The sequence below is a fragment of the Eretmochelys imbricata genome, chromosome 2 (genome assembly GCF_965152235.1).
Source record: "Eretmochelys imbricata isolate rEreImb1 chromosome 2, rEreImb1.hap1, whole genome shotgun sequence".
Taxonomy (NCBI): domain Eukaryota; kingdom Metazoa; phylum Chordata; order Testudines; family Cheloniidae; genus Eretmochelys; species Eretmochelys imbricata.
Genome location: NC_135573.1, coordinates 239,020,503 through 239,037,373, shown reverse-complemented (window position 1 = coordinate 239,037,373; position 16,871 = coordinate 239,020,503). Strand labels below are relative to the sequence as shown.

Here is a 16,871-nt window from a genome sequence, read left to right as displayed (position 1 = left end):
CTTCAGAACCGCCTCGAAACATAGAGGAAAAAGACGCTGGTACTGAGGAGGCAGTGACACCAAGGACCATATCCTCCCCCACTCCAGACGAAGCTGTCATGCCTCCTCCACGGTCTTTGGCAGATGACTTCCATCTCTTCCGGGAGCGGGGAGGGTGAAGAGGGTGGGAGACACCCTCCAGATACCATAGATGGGTATCCTTCACTTCCTCCAACAACTTCATGACATCCTCCACTCTTTGTTCTCTTTGAAAATCACCTTCCCGATTAATGTAGCCATTTTAGATCCAGCAAAGACAGTGTGGCAAACCCCAACATCAGTGGAACCAACCTGCAAGTGGGCAGACAAAAAATACTATATCCCCACCAAAGTATTTGAATTCCTGTTATCCCACCTGCCACCCAACTCCATCATGATGGATGCCATCAACTTACATGGCCAACACTAGTCAAGGGCTACTCCCTATGATAGGGATTGGAAGCGCCTTGATCTTTTGGGTACAAAAGCATACTCTTTAGCTGCTCTACAATTCCATATTGATAATTATCAGGGCCTCATGGCAAAATATGATTTTATAAATTACTCAAAACTGAATGACTTTTATTGAAAAAAAATGCCAGAAGCACATCATGACTCATTTAATGCCATTATCCAGAAGGGTCAACTAATGGCAAAGACATCACTGCAGTCTTCCCTCGAAGCAGGCAACACAGTGTCTAGGTCCATCTCCAGGGCTGTGGTGATGTGACTAGCATCAGAGCTCTGTTTGTTGGGCTTCCCGAAAGAGGTACAGTCCACAGTCAAGGACCTCCATTTGAGGGCATGAAGCTTTTCACCAAGAAGACTGATGCCTCTGTTCCCTAAACACAAACCATCTGGCCTTCAGTCTTCATTGTTAGGTCACTCTTCGCGATTTACACAACTGACCGTTGTTCCACACCCATTTGACCACTGATTGGTGGTGGTCTGCAGTGCCTGGGAACACACAACATCGGACTGATGGTTCCTAAAGATCATTTGAACCGGGTACTCCATCCATTTTACTTCACTACCCCCTCCACAACACCCTTCCCCATCCCTCTTCAGGGATTCTTCTCGCAAGAGTTTACTATGACTAGAAATAGATCGCCTTCTCCAGTTAGGAGCCATAGAACCAGTACCTAAACATCTACCAGGCAAAGAGTTCTACATTAGTTATTTCCTAATACCTAACCAGAAGGGAAGTTGGGGACCCATCCTAGATCTCAGATCTCTCAACAAGTTTCTCAAGCCTCAAAAATTCAAGATAGTCACCTTATCAACGATCATTCCAACATTAGAACAGGGAGACTGATTTTTGGCTCTTGATCTCCAGGACACCCGTTTTCATATCTCAGTCTTACTGGCTCACAGACAATTTCTCAGATTCACTCTAGGACACAACCACTACCAATATGGAGTGCTCCTCTTTGGGTTATCATCAGCCCAAAAAGTATTTTCCAAGGTTCTCTCAGTGGTGGCCGCTCATTTATATTCTCAAGGGATAATGATCTACCCTTACCTGGATGATTGCTTCCTCAAAGCCTGATATATCCAAGAGGCTCACCAAGTCACTGATGCTACCATATACTTGTTTAAGGAACTGGATCTACAGATCGACTCCTAGAAGTCAACTCACTCCAGTGCAATGCCTGGAATTCATAGGGGCCGACTTTGATTCATTACAGGCCAAAGCTGCCTTATCTCAATACAGGTTCCTATCCTTAATCACTCTCATAGACACCATTCAAAATAGCCCACAAATATCAGCCAGGCTTTGCCTCCAACTCTTGTGGCATATGACAGAGGGCAGAGCAGTAATACCACATGTCAGGCTTCACATGCAGTACCTCCAACTGTGGTTCAGCTCGGTTTACAGATGAAACAAGGACAGGCTAGACAAATCCCATTCAGCACCCACCAGGATCAAAAACTCCTTAGTCTGTTGGCTGGAACGTTTGCAAAGGAGTCCTCTTCTCACAAACAACACTGTTATTGATCTTCACCACCAGTTCATCGCTCATAAGGTGGGGCATGCATGTAAATGGCCTCATGACACAAGGCAAATGCTCACCCGCGGAGATATCCCTTCACATCAATCTTCTCAAGTTAAGAGTGGTCAGGAGCACCTGTGCCCATTTACTCCCGCTGATCACAGGATCACACACAACTATCCAAACAGACAATATAGCCTATATGTACTACATCAATCGGTAGGGGTGAGCCAGGTCGCCCTCCTTATGTGCAGAAGAGATGAGGCCATGGAATTGGTGGATCTCCCACAATGTTATGCTGTTTGCAGTTTACCTTCTGGGCACACAAAACTCAATAGTGGACAGTCTCAGTCACAAATTCCCACACAACCACGAGTGGAAAGTACACCCAACAGTCCACAGACGTTTTTTGCAACTCACCTAAATAAGAAATGTCCACATTACTGCTCCAAAGTGGGGATCGGACAACGTTCTTTGGGTGATGTTTTCCTCCTCCTCTGGGAAAAGGACCTTCACTATACCTTTCATCCTTTTCCCCTACTGTTCAAGGTCCTACTGAAAATAAAAAGGGACAGAGCTCATGTCATTTTGATTGCTCCTACTTAGCGGAGACTGACCTGGTACCCTTATGTGGCACAGCTCCCAACATGCTTGCTGTTCCCTCTCCCAGCCATCCTGCACCTCCTCTCACAGAACAGAGGACATACACTACACCCAAACTTGCGGAGTCTGTGCCTCAAGGCATGGCTCCTGCTTGGTTCCAACACCTAGAAAGCTCCTGTTCAAGGGAGGCATAAGAGGTAATATTACACAGTAGGAAGTCCTCGACACGGTGTACTTACCTGCAGAAATGGTCCAGGTTTCAGATTTGGTGCATGTCCCAATGAATCTCCCCAACCTCCATGTCTCTTCCGCATATCCTAGACTATGCTTTGACCCTAAAACAGTTGGGACAATCTCTAAGCTCTCTTTGGATTCACCTAGCAGCTATAACAGCTTTACATCAACCTGTAGAAAGATACTCAGTGCGGTCACACGCAACTACTAAAAGGTTCCCCAAGGGTACAGTAAATCTCTTCCCTCAACCTCGAATTCCTACCCCCACATGGGACCTAAATCTGGTACTGAAAGGATTGATTAGACCTCCCTTTCAGCCCATGACCACCTAATTGTTGATGCACATCCTGATAGCAATTACTTCAACCAGGAGAATTGGAGAGAGAGCAGCTCTGATGGCGCATCTCCCCCTTTCCTCCCCACACACACATGGTATTTTTTCTAGACAAGGTTACTTTCAGGCCACATACAAAATTAATCCCTAAGATAACCTCTTCATTTCACATGAATCAATTGATTCACCTTCCAATCTTCTACCCAAGTCTCACCAAGACAACAGGGAGGCTATATTACATACCCTAGATGTCAAAAGAACCCTTGCCTTCTACCTGGACAAGACAGAGGCCTTCAGAAAGCTCCCTAGGCCTTTTCTCTCCATTATGGAAAGATCCAAGGGCTCAGCAATATCAGCTCAAAGGCTTTCTAAGTGGATCTCGAATTCTATCAGACAGAATTATCAAGTTCACAACATAACCCTCCAGACTCTCTTCGTACATGCTCCACAAGGTCAATCTCTTCTTCCACTACCTTCTTCAAGGATGTCCCTATCTCAGAGATCTGTAAAGCGGTGACATGGGTGTCAGTCCTCCTTTTCACAGAACAGTATACGATCACTGGGGACTCTGCCTCTGATGCTGTCTTAGGCTCCATAGTGCTGTCATCTGTGACTGACCAGACTCCGAAGTCCCAGCCCTGCAGAAGGGATACTGCTCAGAAGTCACCTACAGTGGAGCATCGATAGGGACACTACTCGAAGAAGTTATTCATCTTGTGCAGTAAAGATGGTTCTTCAAGATGTGCGTCCCTGTGGGTGCTTCACAACCCTTCGTTCTCCCCTCTACTTCAGAGTTCTTGTCTATGACTCTGTGGTAGAAAAGGAACAGTGCGGGGCTAGCTCGTGCGCGCTGCCTAGCCTCGTGGCACAGCACAAGGAGAGACAGCGCATGTGCAGGCCTAACACACACTGCTACCAAAGTTCCCCAATCAGCAGTGCAGGGATGCAGACACACCTACAGTGGAGCACCCACAGGGGAACACATCTTGAAGAACCGTCGTTACTGCACAAAAGGAGTAACTTCTTGTGAAATACTTTTCTGATAACTTTCCAGCAAACGGCAAAATTACATTTAAAAAATCTGTTCAATCTAACCTGAAGTTTTCTGCATTGTTAGGTTACTGCAATAGGGAAACTAGATGAAGTGTCTTCTGTTGTTGCTGATTAAAATACTGTAATTTGATATGAGAAATTAAAAAAAATCAACCTTCAGTTTTGTTATAGTCTATTGTTTCAAGATCTGCATATTTGATGAGAATGCAGTTGCTTTGGTGTGCTTTAAGTGGGTATTAAAAACTATTGGCCTTGCCTGATAGGGAATTTTATTATGGATCCCTTTCTTCATGCACATATGCACAAGTCACTTTTTCAGCTGAAAGGTTTTTTCAGCTTCTTTATGAACAAAATACAGAAAAGGAGATTATGAAAGTGTTGCCTGCTGTATCTTTTTTCACTTGTGTAAGCCTCTCTCTTCCTCCCCCCAAAAATGCTCTTTCTTACTCACTTCTAGATGTTACAAAAATCAGTTTTGAGAAACATATTTAATCAAATATTTTTAAAAAGCTTTCAGGATAAGATCCATAATTATCAATTCATCTATGTCCAGATATGCATCATAATATGGGACAGTTACCAAGAATGAGTGGACATAAGAAGAATAAGGTACAAGCAGCAGTTCCAGTCATTGATTTCAGGTGCAGCTCATAGTTGTTAACTGATATCAGAAGTTTGCTCAATATCTTTACATAATATAGATTGAAGTGGCTAATACACCCTATTATAGAGTCTGAAATTGAAACTATAGTTTGGGGATACTTAGGCAAAAGCCTCTGTTTTTTCATAACAGTAATATAGGGCAATTTTTTTTAAAAGCATCATTACAAAATTATGTGTAATGGTGAAGTGATGCTATTAAGCTAAGACATACTTAATTTCATTATTAGCTAGTGATAATTATTACAGTAACTGTTGATTGGATTAGTCCCTGCTCACTTGCTGATACATAGAATTGATCTGCTTCTCCTATGGAACATCTGAGGGAGAGTTAATATTATTTTGAAGTCTCAACACACCAGTAATGAAAGATTGAAAAGACAGGAGCTTGCAAAATTATTAATCCGTAAATTTACTGCCGACTTGATCATCCTTTGAGCAGCAACAATAGTTTAATCTTCACTATTGTATTTTAATAAATTAATGCCAGATATAGTATTTGCTCCACGCATTGTTGTCTCTTGACTTCAGTCTTAATCTTTGCAAAATGTTAAAATAATTGGGTCCACAGAGAGGTGTAAGCTTGGCACAAATAAGGCTACCTTTTTTCCCCAAGCCAATAATCAGTGCAAACGGATTTGCGATAATAGTTCCAACTATTACATAAAATCCTAACCTATGAGATGACACAATACTTGAAAGAAAACAATTAAGAAAAATAAAATGAAATTACTTCTTAAAGTATTAATGAACACCTCATTGACTGTAGTTAATATGAACCATTTTCTGAACTGCACTCAGTCTTAAATTTCCCTTTTCATTTGAATTTTGTACTTCTGAAGTGAAATTATGTAATAAATACATTAGTTCGTAATATTTCTTTATATGCCTGGCTTTAAATGGTTTGATAATTAAGCTTAATCTGAATGAAATTGCAAGGTTTGATTAACTACTTCCTTTCAGGAGTCTGAACTGATGTTCTCTGTGTTAGAAGGTACAGCCATCTTATTTGAGAAGCTTTGTTCTTTTAACAAAAGGCGCCAAGAATAAATTCAGTTAGGGTCATAGTGGCTTAATTTAATAATATTATGGTAATAAGTACCATAATTAGTTTCAGATTCTTCTTCCTTCCCAAAGGACAAGGTTTTGAGTTTTGATGCCTACTTAAGGCATGAGAATGACAGCAAAATTAATGTCATAACCTTTACAGCCTGTTTATGGTTTTCTGTGTAGTACCCTAAAGGATTTTTTGGAATAGTGTAACAACTAAAGTAACCACTTAGTATGGACAAGAAAAAATTAGGTTAATTGGGTTCACCTGATATTCAGATGTTAGGGAGTCTGTCAAGACACCCATTTCATACTTGGAAAAGGAGTTGCTGGTATTTTTTTTCATTAAATTATCTTTGAAATACACTCTACTCCTTGGGACTACTTCCTCTTAAAGACTAATTTATGGTAGTTTAGGATTTTTTCAGTTTGTTTAATCTAGTTTCTTTTTCAGTTATGAAATCAATTTGTGTTTTCATTTTTGTGGAAACTACAAAGCAACACCCATTGATGGAACATGTTCTGTGACACTGATGTACATTTTTCTTCTAGTAGAGTCTTTTCAGAGATTGCTGTGACTCCAGTTTGGTAGAACTATTAATGATAGATTTCTTCTTTCTTTCTGTAACCAGTCAATAATAAGCTTACAGTGGAGCCATCCTTAGTGCTTGAGGCCCAGATCTTGATTCTTTTTATTTAATGTTATTTTTTTAAAGATGAGGAAAATAGAGTCAAGACTGTATCAAATTTTAAAAGCTTCAGCAATGGTATTGCCCTTTATTACATGGTGGTGATAAAACTTAATGATGCAGAAAAATGTTCTGTTCTGTGTTTGAAGAGAAGCAGAATGGTGGACTAATATGAGGATGAAGAAATACTTTCTAGTCCATAAGTAACCGAGGAGGATGTTGGACAAAATCTACTAGGGATAAACATTTTTGTGTCAGCAAGCCCAGATAACTTGCTCCTAAGAGTCCTCAAAGAGTTGGCTGGCGAGATCTCTGGCCTGCTGATGTACATTTTTAATAAATCTTGGAATACTGGAGAAAGTGTAGTAGACTGGAAGAGTGCTAATGTGCCAATATTCAGAAAGGGCAAGTGGAATGACCTGGCTTGACATCAGTTCTGGACAAGATAATGGAAAAAGCTGATACAAGAATCAGTTGACAAAGAATTAGAGGATACGAGCATAATCAATGCCAGTCAAGATGGCTTAATGGAAAATAGGCCTTGTGAAACAAACCTATTTTAATTCTTTGAGACTACAAGTTTGGTTGATAAAGGTAACTGTATGTAGGTGATATACTTAGACTTTTGTAGGGCATTTGACTTACTACCACATGATAGTTTTATTAAGAAGTTAGCACAATATACAATATTAATGAGAATACATGTTAAATGCACTAGGAATTGGCTAACTAAAAGATTTCAAAAAGTAGTCAGTGGGAAATCATCATCTAGTAGTGAGTTTCTAGTGTGGCTCCACAGGAACTGGTACCAGGCCTGATGCTATTCAACTTTTTCATCCATGAGCTGGAAGTAAATGTAAAATCACTGCTGATAAAATTTATGTATGATGCAATTAAATGAAGAGGACATGGCAGCCATACAAGGAACCATGGAATGTTTGGTGAAATGAGCCCATTCAAAGAAAATGTGTTTTAATTTGGCCAGATGCAAAATTATACATCTAGGGACAAGCAATGCAGGTTATACCTACATCCTGGAAAGCAGCAACTCTGAAAAGGATTTAGGGGTCATAGTGGGCAAACAACATGAGCTCACAGTGCAATACTGTGGCAAAAACGGCTAATGTGAGCCTTGGATATATAAACAGGAGAGTAGTCAGTAGGAGTAGGGAAGTGATTTTACCTGTGTATATGGCATTGGTGAGACTGATATTGGAGTAGTGAGTCCAGTGCTAGTTTCCACATGTTAAGAAAAGATGTTGAAAAATTGGAGATGCAGAAAAGAGCCACAAAAATGTTTTGACTAGAGAAAATCCATTAGTGTGAGAGACTCAAAGTGTAATTTGTATTGGTTAAGTCTCTTCATACATACAACTGAGTTAACATTCATGCTCTTAAGGTTTTTAAATTTAGTAAAATACAAAGTGCATTATCAGTGAATAATAATGGTAAAGCAAAACCCAGAATAAAAAAGACTAAGCATTACAATAACCCTTAGAATATATCAAGAATAAAAAATTTTGTTGTTTTAATCTTATAAAGTACTTACAGCTTTTTGTGCCAAAGCCTCTAAAAAATTACCTATTGGTTACATTGTAGTAAAGGCATGTATTCAAGACTTACATTGACTAAGTGTCTCAGTATCTGTCCTTAAATATTACAAATCAATCCAAGTATGTCTGTGAAACATTTTGATACTGAACAGCTCTTTGCACCCTGGTGGTGCTTTCAATGGTGTAGATTAAAAATTCTCAGATCTCTTTCTCTCATTGTAGGGCAATACTTGGTTTGCAAGAGCTCTTTAACCGCTAAATGGACAGAACTCTGCTTCAATAAAGATGTTGATAAATTGGAGAGTGGGTTCAGAGAAGAGCCACAAGAATGATTATAAGAGTAGAATAACACTATCTATAGTGATAGACTAAAAGAGTTCAATCTATTTAGCTTAAGAAAAAGAAGGTTAAGGGGTGACTTAATTACATTCTATATGTACCTACATGCAGAATAATATTTAATAATGGACTCTTCAGTTTAACAGAGAAAGGTATAACCTGATCGAATGTCTGTCTGGAAGTTGAAGCTAGATAAATTCAGATAGAAAATAAGGTATAATTTTTTGACAGTAAGGGTAATTAACCATTGGAACAATTTACAAAGAGTCACAGTGCATTGACCATCACTGACCATTTTTAAGTCAAGATTGGATATTTTTCTAAAAGTTATGCTAGGAGTTATTTTGGGGAAGTTCTGTGGAAGGGGTGGGCAAATTATGGCCCATGGCTGCATCCAGCCCTTGAGCTCCCACCGGGGAGCAGGGTCAGGGGCTTGCCCCGCTCTGCGCGGCTCCCAAAAGTAGTGGCATGTGTGTCCCATCACACCCTCCGGCTCCTACACATAGGGGCAGCCAAGGGGCTCCGCATGTTGTCCCCACCCCAAGTGCCGCCCCTGCAGCTCCTATTGTCCGGGAACTGCAGCCAGTGGGAGCTGCAGGGGCGGCACCTGCGGACAAGGCAGTGAGCAGAGCCGCCTGGCTGCACGTCCACATAGGAGCCGGAGGGGTGACATGCTGCTGCTTCTGGGAGCTGCTTGAGGTAAGCTCTGCCCAGAGCCTGCACCCCAGCCTGGAGCACCCTCCTGCACCACCACCCCCTCATCCCTAGAGCCTGTACCCCCAGCTGGAGCCCTCACCCCCCACACCCCATGAGCAGTCATGGCCTGCCATACAATTTCCATACCCAAAAAGTTTGCCCACCCTTGTTCTATGGCCTGTGTTACACAGGAGGTCAGACTTGATGATCACAATGGTCCCCTCTGCACTTGAATCTCTGAAACACGATAGCTTTTTCGGTGGTAGAAGGTTGTGGTTTGACCCAATAAACATTCACTGTCAGTCTTCTAGGAATAATTAAAAAGTGATTCTAATGAAACTAAAGCTTAATTGGAATTTAACTGTAGATTATCGATTAGCACTGAAAAGAATATTATGTGGCAGAGTTCTAACCGTTTAGAGGCTAGAAAACTCTTGCAAACCAAATACTTTTTCTACACTTACCCAATGTACATATTGAATACATGCCTTTACTATAACTAAGGTAAAGATTCTGTCATGGGTATTTTTAGTAAAAGTCAGGGACAAGTCGCGAGCAATAAACAAAAATTCATGAACACCCTCGATCTGTCTCTGGCTTTTACTAAAAATACCCAGAGGGAGGGAGAGGGCAAATAGTGAGAGCGCTGCCAGGGGCTTGGAGCTGCTCCAGTCCCGCTGCTGCTCCTGTGGCACGGGCTGGCCGCTGCTGCTCTGGTAACCCCAGGGAGGCTGACCCAACCGCAGCCGCTGCTCAACGGGCCATTGACCACTGCTCCAGCAGCCCTGAGACTGGCCACTAGCCGCTGCTCCGGCAGCACCTACGTTGACCACCACCAGCTGCTCCAAGCCCAGGGATTCTGAGCCAAACCCAGCCGTTGCTCTAGTGGCCCTGGGGCTGACAGCTGCTCCAGCCCTGCCCCAGAAGAAATCCCAGAGGTCCCAGAAAGTTATGGAATTTGTGGCCTCCATAACAGAATCATATCCTTAACTATAATGTAACTAACAGGTTACCATCAGGCAATACTGATAGTGATTGGTCCCACGGTGAATCTCAGGTACCTCCTGTGGACCAGCTGGATGGTGATATGGAAGTATGTGTCCTGGAAGTTGAGAATCATGAACAAGTCTTGAGCCTGCAGACATGGAATGATAGAGGCAAGCATTACCATCCTGAACATGAGACAGTATTTGCTCAGTCTCCTCATCTTTAGGATAAGTCAAAAACCACCCTTCTTCAGGATACAGAAATATTGGGAGAAGAAACCTCTTCCCTTGTACTTCTGAGGTATCTCCTCTATGGCTCTTAGGCAAAGCCATTCTTGTCAGATACAGAGTTTGCCAAGCCCATTTGCAAGCCTCATCAGCAAAGTGCTGATCCTTCAGATCACCATCAAATGTGGTCAGAGCGCAGTTGTCAGTAACATGTGACATTGACTGTTTTTGGCCAGAGCTGCATGTGCAATCCTCTCGTTGGCCTCAGGTGTGAAGGCTAGTTGCTAATTGACCCCTAGCAGCTTAAAAATCAGTTCAGAAGGGTCCATGAGATGTGTGGCAAATCAAAGCTGGGTGCATGCATGGTTGGATCAGTTATAAGAGACTGGTTTCTGATGTCAGCTGCAGACCATTCTTCACACCGCTTCGACGTTGCAGAGAAATCTGGGCTGGGCAAGTGGGCCACTGTGATGGGATCCCCCCGGAGTGCAGCCTGGAACAGTGGGACCACTGTGCCCCCTTAACTATCTCCAGCCTGGGCTGTGTCTCACAATTCCCTGCTAGTGACCAGCAGCAAACCCCTCTAGGAGCTGTGATCACTCAGCACAACAGCATGTGGAGCCCCACACCCAGCTATATTGCATGCATGCTTCCAGAGCCACTGATGAATCTAACAGACAAAGGCACCAGAGCCAAATCCCTCCCAGCACTGTACCTCAGGAATATACTGTCTTGCACTGATCAAGATGGGCAGTGCAAATTTATTAATTGGTTCACCGCTTCAACAATGGAAAGAAGACATACACCAGTCTTTGCAAAACCTGAGCAGATTTGCCCCATACTTCACACAAACTCACTGGTAAAGATAAACAGTTAAACAAATTTCTTGACTATAAAAGTAGATTTTAAGTGATATTAAGTGATAGGCAAAAGTCAGAGTTAGGTACCAAAAGAAATGAAATATAAGCACGCAGTCTAAACACTCAACCCTATTAGACTGGGCAACATCTAGATTAAGTGGTTTTCTCACCCCACTGGATATTGTAGTCCTACGTATACAGGTTTGTTCCTTAAACCTGGGCCAATCTCCTCTGTTGGAATCTTGTCGTTTTCTCAGTGTCTTCGTTGCTTGCAGCATAGGTGGGAGCAGGAAAAGGGCCCCGTATGTGTCCACTCTGTCTGTTTTATACCCTCAGTCCATGTGCTTGGAAAACACAAGTCCAGGCATGTCTGGGGGCATTGCTGAGTCTCCAGGCAAGGTTGAGCAATTCCTGTGGTGTGGCCTCATGCAGGTGAGTCATTGAATTGTAGGTCCCTTGCTAGACAATGCTTGTTGGTGGGTTGTTTGAAACCCCACCTGGGTGTTGGTTACTTTCCTTGCTGTTGCCCCTCTGGAGCTAATATCTGGTTGATTCCTCAATTTACAGCATGTTTTAGTGACAACCATATAACACAATTCTCATAACTTCATATGCAGTAAAGATATACATATATGGATAGAGAAATGACTTTCAGCAGATCATAACCTTTCCCCTGATACCTTACAAGGCATGCTTTATATGTAAGATCATGACTATATACAAATGAGAAATATGGGGTTTCCAGGATGCTCCCCCAGGTATAGACTGTCACAGCCACAATAGGTACACTTTTGGGTGGTCAAAGTGATCTGTGTATAGTGGTAGGCTTGGGTTTGCGCTGATCTTCTCAATATTCTGGCTGTAGCAACCTCACAACAAGTGTGTGAAGGAATGATGTTGCTTAACATAGAAAGTGATGGTACTGGTGTGGGCTGATCTGTCCCATTTACAATGAGGTTGGGTGAGTGTAGTTGTGTGTCAGCCAACTTGATGCGTGATAAATGGAGCACAGTATTCTCCTGCAGAATAATAGACGACATCAGAGGAGAGGCTGATCAGAGAATTTGAGCATTTGCTGCCCATTAAATGCTGGCAAATTTGCTTGGGAGGTTGTTACACAATCTCACCTGAGCCTCAGTTTTTCTCTGGTAGTTAAGATATGTGAGATATCTATCTAGGGTTATTCGGAGATAGACTGGGTGGGATTTGTGTTTCAAGTGATGTCCATTGAGAAAGATACTCAGTTCTTGGACTGCTCTGGTGTTAAGATGGAACACACTCAAAACTGTCTTGGTTACAGTTAGTTGTAAATGCTATCAATTACAGTATTCAGACATTTTAGTCAAGTCAGCATTTAGGGTGTCTTCAAGTTCTGGGGTTGACCGTGCTTGAATGCTTAAGCAAATGTCATCTGCGTACGTGAACTTACAGTACTGGGTAAGTGGGAATTTGTTAGTGTATAGATTGCAAAGTGTCAGTGCCAGCAGAGAGCCTTGGGGGCACACCATTGTTTTCTCTCTTTTGTGTGCTAACGGTCTCCCAAGTGCACTTGGAAACATCTGTTGCAGAGGAGAAGGAGGTCAACAACGTTGACTACCCATGCTAGGAGTGCTCCTGACAATTTGACTAAGAGCCACTTTGTATTTTACTAAATTAAAAACCTTAAGAGCATGAATGCGAACTTGGTTCTATGTATGAAGACTTAACCAAAACAAATGCACTTTGAAAATAAAATTGAAGACTGAATATATGCATAACCACAGAGTTTGATGTCTCTGGGGGAGTTGGATAGCTCAGAGGATGAGCAGGGTAACGAGATTCAAAGCTTTTTACACTTACTGTAGGCCACAGGAAGTTAATAACCAAAAGTGACCAGCATCTAAGCAGGATTCGCATACTGTTAAGTGTTTATCCTTCAGGATAAACATATGGCATCATAACTTGTTGGCATTTTTGTGATGCAGTTACATTTGCATTGTGATGCGATATCACCATTGTATGACAGTGAGTTGGTTGGAGTTGGCGGATGTGATCACAGAGCCATTGGCCATTATCTTTGAAAACTCATGGTGATCGCGGGAAGTCCCGGAGGACTGGAAAAAGGCTAATGTAGTGCCCATCTTTAAAAAAGGGAAGGAGGAGGATCCTGGGAACTACAGGCCAGTCAGCCTCACCTATGAAGCACTTAGAGGGGAGGAAAGTGATCAGGAACAGTCAGCATGGATTCACCAAGGGCAAGTCATGCCTGACTAATCTAATTTTCTTCTATGATGAGATAACTGGTTCTGTGGTTGAAGGGAAAGCAGTGAACGTGTTGTTCCTTGACTTTAGCAAAGCTTTTGACACTGTCTCCCACAGTATTCTTGCCAGCAAGTTAAAGAAGTATGGGCTGGATGAATGAACTATAAGGTGGATAGAAAGCTGGCTAGATTGTCGGGCTCAACGGGTAGTGATCAATGGCTCCATGTCTAGTTGGCAGCCGGTATCAAGTGGAGTGTCCCAAGGGTTGGTCCTGGGGCCGGTTTTGTTCAATATCTTCATAAATGATCTGGAGGATTGTGTGGATTGCATCCTGAGCAAATTTGCAGATGACACTAAACTGGGAGGAGAGGTAGATACGCTGGAGGGTAGGGATAGGATACAGAGGGACCTAGACAAATTGGAGGATTGGGCCAAAAGAAATCTGATGAGGTTCAACCAGGACAAGTGCACTTAGGACAGAAGAATCCAATGCACCGCTACAGACTAGGGACCGAATGGCTAGGCAGCAGTTCTGCAGTAAAGGACCTAGGGGTTACAGTGGACGAGAAGCTGGATATGAGCTGGATATGTGCCCTTGTTGCCAAGAAGGCCAATGGCATTTTGGGCTGTATAAGTAGTGGCATTGCAGCAGATCGAGGGACGTGATCCTTCCCCTCTATTCGACACTCGTGAGGCTTCATCTGGAGTACTGTGTCCAGTTTTGGGCCCCACACTTCACGAAGGATGTGGAAAAACTGGAAAATGTCCAGCGAAGGGCAACAAAAATGATTAGGGGACTGGAACACATGAGTTATGAGGAGAGGCTGAGGGAACTGGGGATGTTTAGTCTACGGAAGAGAAGAATGAGGGGGGATTTGATAGCTGCTTTCAACTACCTGAAAGGGGGTTCCAAAGAGGATGGATCTAGACTGTTCTCAGTGGTAGCAGATGACAGAACAAGGAGTAATGGTCTCAAGTTGCAGTGGGGGAGGTTTAGGTTGGATATTAGGAAAAACTTTTTCATTAGGAGGGTGGTGAAACACTGGAATGCGTTACCTAGGGAGTTGGTGGAATCTCCTTCCTTAGAAGTTTTTAAGGTCAGGCTTGACAAAGCCCTGGCTGGGATGATTTAGTTGGGTGTTGGTCCTGCTTTGAGCAGTGGGTTGGACTAGATGACCTGCTGAGGTCCCTTCCAACCCTGATATTCTATGATTCTATGAAAACTTTTCAGTAGAGTCCCATCAGAAACTTGGACAGTCACACATAAATCAGGACTGGGGTCAACACTCTTCAGTACTGTTCAGTGGCCTTATGCAAATTTTTGACGGTATCTCTGCCTAATACACGGGTGTTTACATGCTATATAAGTATTAAGTATAATACTACACTTGGCACCCTTGTTGAAAGTCTCACTAGAGAAGTAAGTGACTAAATGGGCCATAACACTGAACTATCATTTCTAGAGGTAGCTCCTGCAGGTCAAGATTGGGGCATAACGACTGGGAAATGTAAGGAAGCTTTCACTGTTGTTACTGTTATACAGAAGACATCAGCTTCCAGAGTTGTTACTCTGGCACTTCTTGCAAGCACCAAATTAAGTTAAAATAGCAATCTCTCCATTTAAAATATTAACAGAAAAATAAGCAGTAAAAGTAATGTATAAATCATATTATATTAGTTCTTTAGAGCCTGGTCCAAAGTCTTCTGAAAAAATGGAATGCTTTCAATTTGCTTCGATGGGCTTTGGGTCATGCCCTTAATGTATACTGTGGTATGATTTACTGATGATTTATTTTGCTTTGTATAGCTACTTCTTTATGTAGATGCGTAGTGCTTTGATTCCTTAAGCCTTGAAATTTTTGGAAAATTACTAGCAAGAAAAATCACAGTGAGGCTTTTTTGTTACATTCTGGAACACAGTGTCAGCTTCATTGGCATTAAAGATAGTTGTGCTTAAAGTGGCAGCTGGTTTTTACAGTGTTTACAAAATGCTTTCATAGCTCTCAAGATGAAAGGTATCCTGTGAAAGTTCATTCATGTATCTACTTACCTGTACAAGTAGTTAGGTTTGGTAAGATGAAGGGTATGGAGAAAAAATAACTTGACTTTTACATTCAGAACTAAATAGCCTGCATTTTGGCTAATTCTGTTGACCCTTGCATTTATAAACAAGAATTTAAGAAAGATAGACAAGTGGTCCTCCTAAAAAGAAATGACTTTTTGTAAATCTGTTCGTAATCTTATATTTGAGTGGGTTGTACTGATGCTTTTTTTTTTTAAAAGAATCTGAGAAATGGCATCAAGAATTTTAAATACCTGTATTTGTTTCTCCTCTTAAGGAAAGTTACTGTGACTGTCAGAGGGCACAATGCAGAACCCTTTAAATCTTTCTGAAGGTACAGTATACGTTCTAAACAAGTTTATGAGAAACTATAGTTTTGTGATTTGGAATGTGGTGGAAAATTAGTAGAACTACACCAAAATGAGCTCAGATTTAGATTATTTCTACCTTTATTTTGTGCATATGTACTAGAATCATGATTACAACTGGAATAGTTTGGATTTTTTTGTTATTGAAGAGAATTGGTAGATGTACTTTATATACATTCACTATCCATGATGGAAAATGGAAGCTAATAACTGCTTGTTCACAAGGCTGAATACTGTACTTTCCTGTACTATGAAAATAATTCTGATCTTTTGTTCTACATTATTTGAAGATTATTACACTTATTAGAATTTTTTTTTCTTTGAACTTTTATAGTGGAATTTGGAAAGAAAAAATTTACAAAATCTTCTCCACACTATTAACTAGTATAGTAATTTTAAAGTTACTAGATATAACTAGTACAAACAAGAAAATGTAAACTTGTATTCAAGTATGTTGAGATCAATGCTTGGTGTTACTGTGTGTGCCTATTGTTGCACTTAGGAGGAACAGTCCCTGTATTTATTTTGTTGTATTTCTACTTTGTCCCTTCAAAAGTCTTTTCTTGTCAATTTGTATTTTAGTAGGGCTAAAAAATGTGTCCATTTTGTCTCCCCCAATATTGGTAGGTATATATATGTGCTGTAATGCATCTTCACTATACTGAGAATTTTGAATGCATTTTCATCTTAAACGTCAGTTCCTTTTCTATGTAAATATGGTCATAAAACTAACATTTAAAGATTGTTTTTAACTTGTGAATTTCATTCTTGTTAACAGTAGTTTTAAAACCTGAGAGAAGTGTCGTAGGCCGTAACAATCTGCAATGATTTAGATGCGACTTGTTAAATATTCGTTGTACTGTTCATGCTAATCTTAAAACAAATATTTTTCTTATTTAACTG

The 16,871-nt window shown here is 41.4% G+C and overlaps 1 protein-coding gene across 3 annotated transcripts in view; it reads left to right on the top strand.

Annotated features, from left to right (window-relative positions):
* Nucleotides 1-16,871, top strand: part of ZNF438 (zinc finger protein 438) — a 101,498-nt gene that overhangs the window by 54,600 nt on the left and 30,027 nt on the right. For all 3 annotated transcript variants that reach the window (XM_077808271.1, XM_077808268.1, XM_077808270.1), the window contains one exon: nt 15,878-15,934. In XM_077808271.1, coding sequence (XP_077664397.1) covers nt 15,907-15,934 — 28 coding nt within the window. In that variant the 5' untranslated portion in view covers nt 15,878-15,906. The remainder of the gene's footprint in view (nt 1-15,877; nt 15,935-16,871) is intronic.